Raw genomic sequence first — 13,951 nt, forward strand, 5'->3', positions numbered from 1 at the left:
TTCCACCCACAGCTCTTAAAGGGCCATTTTTTTTAAATAATTTTTTTAAATTACAATTTATTTATTTTTTTATTGCATTTTAGTGTAAATATGAGATCTGAGGTCTTTTTGACCCCAGATCTCATATTTAAGAGGTCCTGTGATGCTTTTTTTCTATTAAAAGGGATGTTTACATTCCTTGTAATAGGAATAAAAGTGACATTTTTTTATTTTTTTTAAAACAGTGTAAAAATAAAAAATAAAAGGTAAAATTTAAAAAAAAAAAAAAATTTAAACGCGCCCCGTCCCAAAGAGCTCGCGTGCAGAAGCAAACGCATATGTGAGTATACGTGAGTGCCGCTGTTAGCGGCGAGATTGACACCTGCGAGCTGCGTTGCTGGAGCCAACGCCGAGGTCTGTCGCTCCTCCAGCTCACCGCTCCCAATGGATTCCTGTGGATGTGCGGCATCTCATGGGGACAGCGAAGGCGAGAAGCACAGCCTCGCAGCGGTGATGGGATCGCGCTGGAAACACAATATCAGTGGCAGGTCCTGTAAGTGTATATTTTGTGATTATGTGATATTATCTGCCTTCTGATATACTACCGTTTTTCCCCGAAAATAAGCCCTAGTTTGAAGTGCTTGTGTGCTTTTCGGGGAAACACAGTGTCTCTGATCTCCTGGATGTCGGCGGGGATCTCGGCCCCCCTCCCTGCAGTGTTCAAAGCGGAAAACACAGCTTGGGGCAGGCCATGGTAAAGCCAGGTGTCGGCGAGGGATCTCGGGACCCCTCCCTGCAGTGTTCAGAGCAGAGAAGACGGGTTGGGGCAGGCGATGGAAGCGCCGGGTGTTGGCAGGGGATCTCGACCCCCCTCCCTGCAGTATTCAGAGCAGAGAAGATCGCCTGCCCCGAGCGCCGATTGCACAGTTGTATTGCAGCAGCACCTTTTGCATTATATGATCCTTTTACTGGTATGTTCATTCTGGGAATTCCTGCATGGCAAGCCCTACCCCAAAAATAAGCCCTAGTGTGTTTTTGGCGTCCAAAATTAATATAAGACCCGGGCTTATTTTCGGGGAAACACGGTATGTAAGATCACTGGATTTTATTTTCATTTTATGTGGTTTTAAACCACGGTTTGTAAGTGTGTTTTATGGCATTTAGTATGTTTTATAGAAAATAGACTGCTTGTTTTTTCATATGTCTATTTAGAGCAGCGTGCCACTATAGATCACTATATATACATATATGATTTTTTTTGCATGCAGACATCACACACTACAATTAGATGTTTATGCATTTTTTGTTTAAATCAAATACAGATGAAACAGTTGACCATGTGCCTTTTGCATAATGCAGTAAGATGGCTATGGAGGAAGTCACAGAACTAACATTGCATAAACGGTCTTACACCCTGGAGGCTGAGCATAAGACATCCAGACATTGAGTACACTGACACATACTGCTGAACAAGGAGGGAAGAGGGAGGATAAGTTCATGTGCTATCAGCAGCGGAGGTGTGAATCACATACAAGTGTTTCTCCTCAAACAGCTTCTTTGCATACCGAATCCTCCGATTTGCAGTTATTTATAGATTATGGAGCATCACTGTATTAAATAAATGATGGCAAAGTGTTAAAGTGGTCTTGGAAAACCACTATGAATTTGCAAATACCAGTAAAAAGATGAACGTTCTTTTGCTGTAGGCAGCTATTGTGGCCTGTGGGTCTCCTTATGGCAAACCTATATAGCTAAAAGTGGGCAATCAAAGCTCAACATATGATGAAGATACTCCCTGTGCAATCCATGTATAACTGCCATTGGTAATCCAGATCAATAGGTAGGTGACATTAAAAGAAAATGGTTCACATTTCCTGTAAAAGTTCAACTTGGCTCTGAACCCATCCAGTGTCCAAAGTCTGCCACATTGGCCAGTGAGTTTACCCATTCCATTACAGAACTATTATGAGGGTTTAGCAAGCAGGAGAAGCAAATCTATCATATGATCAGTTTGAACTGCCCAGGTTTGTCTCATAACATGCAATGGTGAAATCCAGGACCTCCTCTGCCTGTGGAATGTCCACCTCCATAACTAAGCACCCTGGGCAGGGCCAAACTACGATCTTTTACCAAGAGGTTTTGCTAGATGTGCAGGACTTGGAATGATCCCTTCCCCTTTCTTGTATCTGCCAAGCTGAGGCAAGCTCTTTCGTAGCCTGCGCTCCCATCGGCTGTTAACGGGCGTGGACTGACAGGAGCCTGGAGCAGCACCCCTAGCTTTTACTGTGGATTTGCAGAAACCTTGGATCTGGTATACATTTGCCAAGAACAGGTTAAAGCAGGGCCCCCCAAAACTTTTTAAACAAAGAGCCAATTTAAAGTTCTCCAGGCTTTAGGGGAGCTGATTGTGGCCAATAAAAGGAGAAAATCCCATGGGCGTTACTTGTCTGTGGGAGCTAACAATGCCTCAGGATTGGTGGTCAGTAGGTGTAAAAAAAAAATAACCTAGAACTTGTGCTTCATGGGAGGAGAACCAATGCCCCATTGTTGGTGTCAGTAGGAGGAATAGTGTCCCGTCATTGGTATCAGTAGAAATAATAGTGCCCTATTATTGATAATGGAAACAAGGAAACACCGCTCCAGGTGAGTGGACCCAGGTGAGCTGGGATAAGGACTACTCCCACAGGTGCAAGCTACGGCCTGCCTGCCGTGCAAAGTATATAGAAACAGGAATAGCTGCACACCGAAGTAACAAAAAGTCCTTTATTCTTCTTCCATAAAAGCAAAAGTGTCACACACCACAGGACAGTAAGTGCATCAGGTAGACGCCTTTTTCATGCAATTACATTATGCATGAATAAGCACAATGTAATCGTGTGAAACGCGTCTACCTGATGCACTTACTGTCCTGTGGTGTGTGACACTTTTGCTTTTATGGAAGAAGAATAAAGGACTTTTTGTTACTTCGGTGTGCAGCCATTCCTGTTTCTATACCCTATTATTGATGACAATGGAGCGAATTGTGCCCATCCTTCGGGGTCATTGAGAAAATTATGCACCATTCTTTGTGTCGGTGGAATAAACATTTCTTCATCATTTGTGTCAAAGGGAGAAATAGTCTCTCATCATTGGTGTCAGTAGGAGGAATAGTGTCCTATCATTGGTATTAATAGGAGGAATAGTGCCCAATTACAGTGACAGTGGAAGGAATTTTGTCCATCCTTGAGGGTCAATGGGAGGAATTATACACCATTCCTTGTGTCAGTGGAATAAATTGTTCTTTATCATTTTTGTCAGAGGGTGGAATAGTGGCCTATCATTGGTGTCAGTGGGAGCCATAGTGCCCCACCATTGGTGTCAGTGGGAGCCATAGTGCCCCACCATTGGTGTCAGTGGGAGCCATAGTGCCCCACCATTGGTGTCAGTGGGAGCCATAGTGCCCCACCATTGGTGTCAGTGGGAGCCATAGTGCCCCACCATTGGTGTCAGTGGGAGCCATAGTGCCCCACCATTGGTGTCAGTATGGAGAATTGTAAAAGTAACACAAGAACAAAGCTCCTAGTTCTCTCTTTCCAGGCCCCCCTGGGAGCCCAGTTGGCAAATACAGACTTTCCAGCTTACTAGTACGGTTCTCTGTCACCCCCTCCCTCCTTCTGTCTCTCTGTTGCTTAGAAAGGCTTAGCACATTGCAGTGAAAGATGTGGCAGTGGTGGGATGACAGAAATCCAGCCCCAGACATCCCAAGGTAAAAACGAAAGAACTAGTGAAATGTACTGAAGAATCTAACCGTTCTCTACTCTATATGAACCTGAAATAAAAATGTAAGGTTCTGCATTATATACACATATAAAATGACACACGTACACTACACTGTTGCTCCAAATATGATAATATATTAGAATATGATAAGAAATAAAAAAGAGCTATGTTTTAAATCTAGTACCTCATCTCAACCAATCAGAATGATTATCCTAAACTCATTAAAGCTGAAATCTGGTTGGTTCCCATAGGCAGTTGCAAATCACAGCACTCTGCCCCCGGCACTGTCTAAATCTCTTGTACGGAATGACAGACTTCTGTACTTTGTAATAACGTTTCTGTGTTAAGATGTATTCTGCAATATTAGCTGATTCATGTAATATTTAATATCAAATTATAATATTTAATTATCATATCAAATTATATTATGTAATACTCATATTAAATTATTATAATATGTACTTTTTTTAATAGTTTAAAAATCATACTAATCTAACATAAATGTTTTTTTTAAAAGGCAAGAATCATTTTTATAAAATTTTTTTTTTCAACCTACTGCTTGAGTCAGGGGACCTCAAAAATGCTGCTGATTAAATAAATTAACTCAATAAATAAACAAATATAATAATAAGAATAATTATATTTTATTTCAATCTACTGCATGAGTCAAGGGACCTCAAAAATGCTGTTGATTAAATAAATTAACTCAATAAATAAACAAATATAATAATAAGAATATGAATAATGATAATTATAATATTATTATTATTATTATTATTATTATTATTATTATTATTATTAATAATAATAATAATAATATTATTATTACAAATAAATAAAAATAATAATGATAATTATTATAATTATAATAATATTATTACAAATAAATAAGTATATTATATATACTGTCTATAAATATATGTACATTGCATGAAAACTTAAATCCAAAGCAAATAAGGCTCTCCGCTCTAAATAAATCAATGAATAGAACCACAGCCTATCCAATGAAAAGTTTTTCGTGTTTTAATTCTTTTTATTCATTTACCAAAAGGTTACAAAACACAATACTTCACCATAAAATACATCATAAATTCCGAAAAACTTTAAATCTCAGACATGACATAACATAAATACAATAACATATATATATATATATATATATATATATATATATATATATATATATATATATATATATATATATATATATATATATATATATATATATATATAGAGAGAGATAAAAGTTGTATCACCTAAAACCTTATCATAGTTACCAAATATATCAAAATTCCCAGATTCTTTCCCCCATGAGAGGTGGAGACACCCTGCTTCTAAATCCAAAAACTGTCAGATCCTCCCCCAGGAACAAATCTAGGGGGTTGCCAGGCTTATCTATCTGGTCTAAACTCCCCACACCCCCCTATTCCTCTACCCCCCTCCCCCTTTCATCACCCCATTACTTCCTAAGACAATGGTTCCCAACTCTTGTCTTCAGGAACCACTAACAGGCAAGGTTTGCAAGGTAAGTGAAATACCTACGTAGAGGGTTATTTACTGTAAGAGCAGCAAGGATGTGGAATTCCCTTCCACAGGCGGTGGTCTCAGTGGGGAGCATCGATAGTTTCAAGAAACTATTAGATAAGCACCTGAACGACCACAACATACAGGGATATACAATGTAATACTGACATATAATCACACACATAGGTTGGACTTGATGGACTTGTGTCTTTTTTCGACCTCACCTACTATGTAACTATGTAACATCACCGGTGATATCATTTGCTGCTCAGTGATTTCAGTATTCTAGTCTGCATCTCCCCGAGGTAATACATAAAATCTGACCTGTTAGTGGGTCCTAAGGACAGGAGTTGAGAACCAGTGCCCTAAGATGTGGCAAAACCAATGAAAAGTTGTATCTGTTAGTAAAAGTTTTTACAAGTAAAAGTGTCATTGAGGTCACCGTGTGCACAGATACAAGACCTACAAACTTAATTGACTCTAAGTAAGCAGTACACACTCATATCTCTGGACATACAAGGCCAATGAGTGTCAAAGAAGTACCATCCCAAGTTTCACCTTCTCAGCCAAAGTGTCACCTCTTCAAAGTCAACTAAGTCTGTCGCTATCGACGTGCCGTCACCTAAACAGGCATTTTTTTTCTGCTACAACCTGGCTGCATTCATAAAATCCCCTGCAGCATGTACAATCCACAAACCGGCTAAACTAAATACAAAGACCTTCAATCTCTCTTCACCCTAAAACGAAATACTTCATCCATCTTTGTCCTATCTTGCCATTCCCATTTCCTTGGAAACCATAAAATGCAATAGGCATATAGTACTGAACACAAGCAGTTGGATTTAGAATTAATCTTTTTAAAAGCCTTGCATGCAAGCACTGAAGCATCTTATTTGTCATGGCCTAATTATGACTGCAACAATTCACAAATCGATACGGCCCGTGCATTCATCTCTACTTGGCAGAGGTCCGTTTTGATGCTAAAGGTTGATAACACAACACGAGCTGAGCATGCAGTTGAGTAACAATTAAGAGAATAAAAAAAAAGCCGTCTCAACCACCTGTAATAGAAGATTTAGTCTGGCTCGCTATTGCAAAGTGCTCGTTTGAGCAAGGAAGACATCTTTTTGCCGATGGGTTTTCACACCGTACGAAGGAAGAGACAGGATCTTGCGAGCTCTTACCTTGACGTTAGTCCTCAGTGCACAATAACATGCAAAAAACATTGCAGTGAATAAGGAACATATGGACCCAAAATCAGCTTCTTTTTTGCAGCACGAAGCATCGAAGCTCAATCCCCAGCATGAGCTGCTTGGGAACGTTCTGTATTGCTGTGAGTTTGATATTGCATTGATCTCTGCTTTTCTGACTTTAAAAAAAAAAAAGAAGCGAGAGAGAAAAAGAGGGAGAGCTATGTCTTAAAGGCACTCCATGAAAGAGTCAAATCTCTCTCTCCATCCTACCAACTGATTTATTTTGCCCAGAAATTTCAATTAGGAAAAAAAAAAAAAAATATCAGCCACACAACTTGAGACGTCTGCTTTTTTTTTTTTTTCCAGTCTAATTTTTTTTTTTTTAGAGTCAAACGAAGAGGGATGGAAAGGGAGGGAGCTAAATCAAATCATTAAGGTGAGAAATTGAAATGTATCCAGTCTTGTAATAGTGATTTGCTTTGATGTTTCCCTGTTTAATATTTCACAAATTGAATTAATTTTGCATGAAGTGAAATTAAAGAATCAACCATTTCTCTCTCTTTCTCTTCGGAGAGATAGTGAAGACACTGTACTATTTTTTTTTTTCCTTTTGCCGCTCTTAAAGTGGCAACCCCTAGTTAGCGAGGAGTTTCACAGGCGACGCGTCTTTCTTAGCGACATAGGTCGCTTACTTAAGAGCAGCTGATCGTTATCCAGTCCACAATTTGTACAAGGCATCTCAGTTACACTCCCCCCCTTCATTCAGCTCTTAGAAAAGATCCTCTAAATGCAGGGGAAGCTTTTGTTAATCTAATAGAGAATATATTATGCTGAGATGTATTAGGAAGAATCAATGTTCTTTTGGAGACCTACTTTCTGCAATTGTTAATCATAGTCTTGTAAAAGAAAGCTCGACAATGACAGGTTATTATTGATAAAGCAAGACTTTTTTTCTCCTCTGCTTATTTTACAAGAAATAATTGGCATCTTCTAAACTGCTCTAGAAAGTCTTGGTAGTACCAAGTAAAGTAATTGAGCCAATAACAGACGAAATGAGAAAGTTTATTCTGGGAGCTGATATTCATGAGAATGTAGCATATTAAGAAGTGGCATTATTGGAAACCAAGAATATTGATAGTACAGGCTGTAGTAAATTGATTGCACATGTGGAGGTGGTAACAGTGATGTCACTGATCTCACGTGAATGAATAGGCTACATTCTCAGTGATGTCACTGGTCTCTAGTGAATGGATAGGCTGCATTCTCAGTGATGTCACTGGTCTCTAGTGAATGGATAGGCTGCATTCTCAGTGATGTCACTGGTCTCTAGTGAATGGATAGGCTGCATTCTCAGTGATGTCACTGGTCTCTAGTGAATGGATAGGCTGCATTCTCAGTGATGTCACTGGTCTCTAGTAAATGGATAGGCTGCATTCTCAGTGATGTCACTGGTCTCTAGTAAATGGATAGGCTGCATTCTCAGTGATGTCACTGGTCTCTAGTGAAGGGATAGGCTGCATTCTCAGTGATGTCACTGGTCTCTAGTGAAGGGATAGGCTGCATTCTCAGTGATGTCCCTGGTCTCTAGTGAAGGGATAGGCTGCATTCTCAGTGATTTCACCGGTCTCTAGTGAATGAAAAGGCTGCATTCTCAGTGATGTCACCGGTCTCTAGTGAAGGGATAGGCTGCATTCTCAGAGATGTCACTGGTCTCTAGTGAATGAAAAGGCTGCATTCTCAGTGATGTCACCGGTCTCTAGTGAAGGGATAGGCTGCATTCTCAGAGATGTCACTGGTCTATAGTGAATGGATAGGCTGCATTCTCAGTGATGTCACTGGTCTCTAGTGAAGGGATAGGCTGCATTTTTAGTGAAGTCACTTGTCTCTAATGTAGGGATAGGCTGTATTGTCAATGATGTCACAACCTAAAGCAAATGAATAGACTTCATTTCTCAATGATGTCACTTGTCTCTAAAGAATGATAGGCTACATTCTCAATGATGTCACCAGTCTCTAACAAATTGTTAGTTTGCATTCACAGTGATGTCTCTAATGATTGGATGGGCTTTTTTAATAGTAATAATATATTACAGTACCATTTAGTACAGAGAGTATATTGCAGGAGTTGACCACGCAAATGAATGCATAATCACTGAGAAAAGGCTTCATCGACTACATTAGTGATAGGCTGCTTTTTTTTTAACCACATCAGTATCAGCCAGTAATATCCTTTCATTATCAGGTAATTTCTCCGTTTTCAGTGCTGTCATAATTGACAATTACTCAATCATGCAACATTACACACAAATTAATTTTGGATTTTTTTTGTTTTTGTTTTACCAGATGGAGGTTTCTTTAGATTTTTTTTTTTTTAACCACTGGGGGGTTTTATTTATTTTTTATTATATAAAGAAAAAAAGACTGAGAATTTGAAAAAAAAAAAAAAAACTGCTTCCCTTTATGTTATATATCATACAAATGTCAAAACTGTACAAAAACTCCAGAAATTACCTCTTTTTTAAGTAGTCACCTCAAGGTAATTCGGTTTTTGCCGCCAATAAGCAACCTGCTTGTATTGAAGGGGTTAAAACATGGTGCACTCAATGTGCAGGTCATGCACGGGGGGGGGGAGGAGGGGTTAATGTACAGGTTACTTACAATGGAAGGATGGAAATGAAAGGCTTAATATACAGATGTGCAAGGTAGGTGGAGGGTTAATATACAGGTCAGATCATAGAGAAGATGTGGTGTGACATATACAGAAGCGGGGTGAATGACAGCAGGACCGGGGGGCGGGGGCACTGTATTGGATTGAACACTGTATTGGAAATTTCTTTCCTCCCACAAAAAGTGATCAACCGCCAGTAAGTGAGACATGGCTGCAGACGGCAGACTGTGTTTACATTCTGTGATGCTGTGACTGGTCCACTTCCATTGGCTCGGAACCTTTTTTCCCTGTGATCTGCTGTGTCCAATCACAGTGGGGATCACAGGACTGTGTGCACAGGACGAATCGCTACACCCTCCTGGAACAATAGGGGAGCGCGACCGGATGTATATTCATAGTGGCCGGACTGTAAGAGGTTAATATTTTTTACTAATTTCTTGTGAATGAATAAGCCGCATTACTGGTGATGTGAATGGTCTCACAAACTGATAGGCTGCATTCTTAACCACTTGCTGACCAGGCCCTTTCTGTAACTTTTTAGTTTAAATGAGTGTTTGTTTTTTTGCTAGAAAATTACTTAGAACCCCCAAACATTATATATATATATATATATATATATATATATATATATATATATATATATATATATATATATATATATATTAGCAGAGACCCTAGAGAATAAAATGGCGATTGTTGAAATATTTTCTGTCACACTGTATTTGCACAGCGATCTTTCAAACACAGTTTTGTTTGGGAAAAAAAAACACACTTTAATTAAAAAACAAAAACAAAACACAATAGTTACCCCAATTTTTTTTATAATGTGAAAGATGTTATGCCGAGTAAATAGACACCTAATACATCATGCTTTAAAGTTGCACATGCTCCTGGAATGGTGACAAACTATGGTACTTAAAAATCTCCACAGGGGACGATTTAAACATTTTTACAGGTTACCTGTTTAGAGTTACAGAGGACGTCTTGTGCTAGAATTATTGCTCTTGCTCTAATGATCATGGTGATACCTCACATGTGTCGTTTGAACACTGTTTACATATGCGGGCGCGACTTGCGTATGCATTCACTCCTGCGTGTGAGCACAGAGGGATGGGGTGCTTTAAACTTATTTTTTCTTATTTATTTTACTTTTTATGTTTTTATTTTTACACTCTCCCTTCATTTTATTTTTATTTTTTTATCACTTTTATTTCTATTACTAGGAATGTAAACATCACTTGTATTAAAATAAATAGCATGACAGGTACTCTTTATTGAGAGATCTGGGGTCAAAAAGACCCCAGATCTCTCATTTACCTCTCACTTAAGGACCGGGCCTATTTTTCAGACTCGGTGTTAAAATCAGTTTTTTTTTGCTAGAAACTTACTTAGAACATGCAAACATTATATATTTTTTTCCAGACACCCTCATGGTTGCTAGCAAATGGATAGACTGCATTCTCAGTGAAGTTGGTAGTAGATGGACTGAAAAGTTGATTTCTTAATTGTGTTAATGCAGTAGTAAATGCCACTTATAATAAAGCTTACTTCTAGGTACAAGGATGATGTCCTAAACATGCATAGCAAACATGCAATGCATACTAGCACATTATGCCATTAACTTGCAGGGGGATTTGTTTTTTCCTTTGAAAATGTTACCATCAATCTTCATCTTTTTGAAATAGTTAGATAAATATTAGATAAGACCAAAAAATGATTCTCTCTTCTGTGCCATAAACTGATATTTTCAACCCACTAAATCAGAAAGTGCAACACTTTAGTAAAAAGGTAAAGTATCCATTCCCAACCTTTGGATGGTAGGACTGAAGAATAACTTTTCAAAGCTATTTTCGGGTTAAACCAATCGGAGTCAAAAAGGAGAGGGCTTAGCAATACCTTAGCCCTAGAGTAGGGCAAAACCCAACGTTGGATAGGTTATCAAGCCACTTAAAGCGGGGTTCCACCCAAATTTTGAACAATATCTGTATGTATTCTCTTCCTTGCCTAGATGCTGACATGCCGTTTAAAAAAATTTAAATCGCCGTAATTACCTTTTATTTTTCTATTCTTCTTTGCACTTCCTGGTTCTCCTCCCGTGGGAGTAGGCGTGTTTCTAGCCTCTCCCAGACTCCTGGGAGCTAGTCTCAGGCTTCCCAGGATGCCACTGAGCATGTGCGGGAACGAGCGGTGAATGCTGGGAGTACAGCATTCACCACCTCCAGGAAATAAATGCTTGCGGGCTTCAAATGCCCACAATGAAGATGGAAACCGCCTGCAGTGAATAATATAAGTTATTCTTTCCGACAAAATCTGACACAGGTGGACATATTACACACAATATGTGAGTATGTAATGCTGAGAAGAAAAGTTTGTGAATGAACTAAAAAAAAAAAAAAAAATGATAGATAGGTGGACCCCCCGCTTTAAGTGGAGGGATTTCTTCCAACATGCATGATGGGTAACACTGAAACAGATACAACTTTCACAAGGTAGGTATGCTTCTAAATAACAAAGGTATTGTAGGGTACAAGCAATAGTTTTAGCTTTATGACCACTACAGAAAAGCTCTACACCAGCCTTTCTTAGCCTTCCAACTTGAAGAAACCCTTGAAATATTTTTTGGCTTCAAGGAAGCCCTGCTAATAATTATTTTTACAGCTCACAGTACATCAGTGTGATGGTCAGTGTGACGAATGTGCCTTACATTTGTGATCATTGTGAAAAAGTCCCCCCGTACAGATGGATAAAAAGGTCATTGGTGTCACTGGTTACTCATCTGAGAGGAGGAAAACGCATATTGCCCGAGGAACCCCTAGCAACCTCTGGAGGAACCCTAGGATACTAAGGAACCCTGGTTGGGAAATCCTGCTCTACACCATTACCAGCCATCCCTTTAGTATGCCTTATCCCAGATAGCAAGGATAACTTGCCACAAATTTGTGGCAGTGTTGAATTGTAGGTCTTGTTAACTTGCTGCACATTTTCACTGGCAAGTTGTACACTTGCAGAGCACTTGAAGTTCTAGTTGACACTTTTGCAATTTGTAGCAAATTTGCGTGGCAAGTCTCTAGCAAGTCCAAAGTTGCAGTGGTGAGTCTACAGCAAGAACTCTGCAGGTCACAGTGACCCCTGTGGTGGGATGACTATTGCACAATATAACAGAACCAGAACTTGCAGCAGACTTGCAGAATGTCTGCAAAGAAATCTGGAGTCATGCAATGCGGACTTGCTGCAATTGTATGTAGCAATAACTCTCGGTGGAGCTGCTGGTTTAAAGCGGGCTGTTACCGTCACCTTCGTTACCTCTATTTCACCAGAACCGGGTCTAGGGTCCCGTTGAGTTTAATACCAGACAATGTAGGCACCGGACACTTGAGTATCTTTTCCAATGCTTTAATAAACGTAAATTGAAGGAAGTAGCAGGAAAGAGGTAGAAGAAGAGTTGCAGGGAAGTTCAAATACCTTTTCTTAGTGTAGTATTAGGAATTGAAAGCTTGTAGATGAATGTACTCTCTTTTTAGAGTTGAATCTTTGCCCGTCTGGATAGGTTTCCCTCACTAACCTAGCAGCCAGTACGTAGCACGAACAAAAGTCTCTGCCACAGACTTGATTGGAACAAAACCTGTCCGATCCTCTGCCACAGGATGTAATGGTTTACGAACAGCAAACACAGCACTAGAACCTTTAAGCCGACCCGGCAGTACTATGCGGTTGTATTACTTTAGGATGCGTCCTCCAACTGAGTCACCAGGCCCCTCTCCAGACCAGCACTCTGCATGATCCTTCCATGACGGGTCCTCCCCTGGGATCTTCTCAGTTGTCCAGCTTCTTCCCGTAGGACAGACAGCCCAGGGCCATTCCCTTGCCGCTGTGGTAGGCCCCAGATAGGCTTCTGGGCCCACCCACACACTGCAGCAACGTGGGCCTCCCGGTCGGAGGACCACGAGGTAGTACTCCTAGCACATACCTGTTGGCCAGGAGGGCCAGCAGGTGGAACGAAAGACGAACCCCAAAACATGGCGTCTGTCCCATAAATACCCTCTCCCAGAATGCAACTCAGAGGACCACCTCCACCGAGTTATCTCTGGCACAGAGGAGCACTCATACGCTTCAACCTGTTGCCTTTCCAACACCGACCCATGGTGACAACGACACCCACAGGCACAGTGTGAAACTACATGCAACTCAGCTAAGCTGGAACAGAGGCGAATCTGACTAAGTATGAACAGATAACCCACTAAATTTACCTATAAGCAGTAGATTGAAAATCTACCAGCGCTACATGTACAACAAATTTGTGAAGCCTGGCAAGTCTAGCAATAGCTAGTCATTTTCAAACTTGCAGCTCAATTGCTTGCTATCTAGGGCAATGCTCTTCACTAGCCTTTATCAGTTTTTTTAACATGAAGGAACCCTTGAAATATGTTTTTGGCTTCAAGGAACCCCTGCTAGTAATTATTATATTTACATCTCACAGTACATCAGTGTGATGGTCAGTGTGAAGAATGTTCCTTACAGTTGTGATCATTGAGAAAAATTCACCCTTGCAAATAGATAAAAAGATCATTGGTGTCAGTGGGTACTCATCTGATGGGTAGAAATTTCATATTGCCCAAGGAACCCCTAGCAACCCCTGTAGGAACGCTGGTTGGGAAATCCTGCTCTACGCCATTGACAGACACCCCTTTAGTATGCCTTATATGCATGTTGATATGCATGGGTGTAACTGTTAACTTGGTAGATATGTATAGGCAGGGTGTCTGTACCTCCACAGGGCTTGGTATGGCTAGTTTGTGGACCAACAATCTAATGATTAGATAGGACATTA

The 13,951-nt window shown here is 40.0% G+C and overlaps 1 protein-coding gene across 5 annotated transcripts in view; it reads right to left on the reverse strand.

Moving 5' to 3' along the window:
* The window catches only part of DLG2 (discs large MAGUK scaffold protein 2), a 2,047,541-nt gene that overhangs the window by 1,472,232 nt on the left and 561,358 nt on the right, over nt 1-13,951 (reverse strand). Inside the window, exon 1 of one of the 5 annotated variants that reach the window (XM_073612842.1) lies at nt 6,324-6,452. The exons of 3 other annotated variants lie outside the window; for them this stretch is intronic. Coding sequence is in view for 1 of the 2 variants with exons in the window: in XM_073612839.1 (XP_073468940.1) it covers nt 6,447-6,488 (42 nt within the window). In the remaining variant the exon portion in view is untranslated. Of the gene's footprint in view, nt 1-6,323; nt 6,746-13,951 lie in introns of those variants that run through there. One more of the 5 variants, XM_073612839.1, reaches the window with a different exon arrangement.

The sequence above is a fragment of the Aquarana catesbeiana genome, linkage group LG02, assembly GCF_042186555.1.
Source record: "Aquarana catesbeiana isolate 2022-GZ linkage group LG02, ASM4218655v1, whole genome shotgun sequence".
Lineage (NCBI taxonomy): Eukaryota > Metazoa > Chordata > Amphibia > Anura > Ranidae > Aquarana > Aquarana catesbeiana.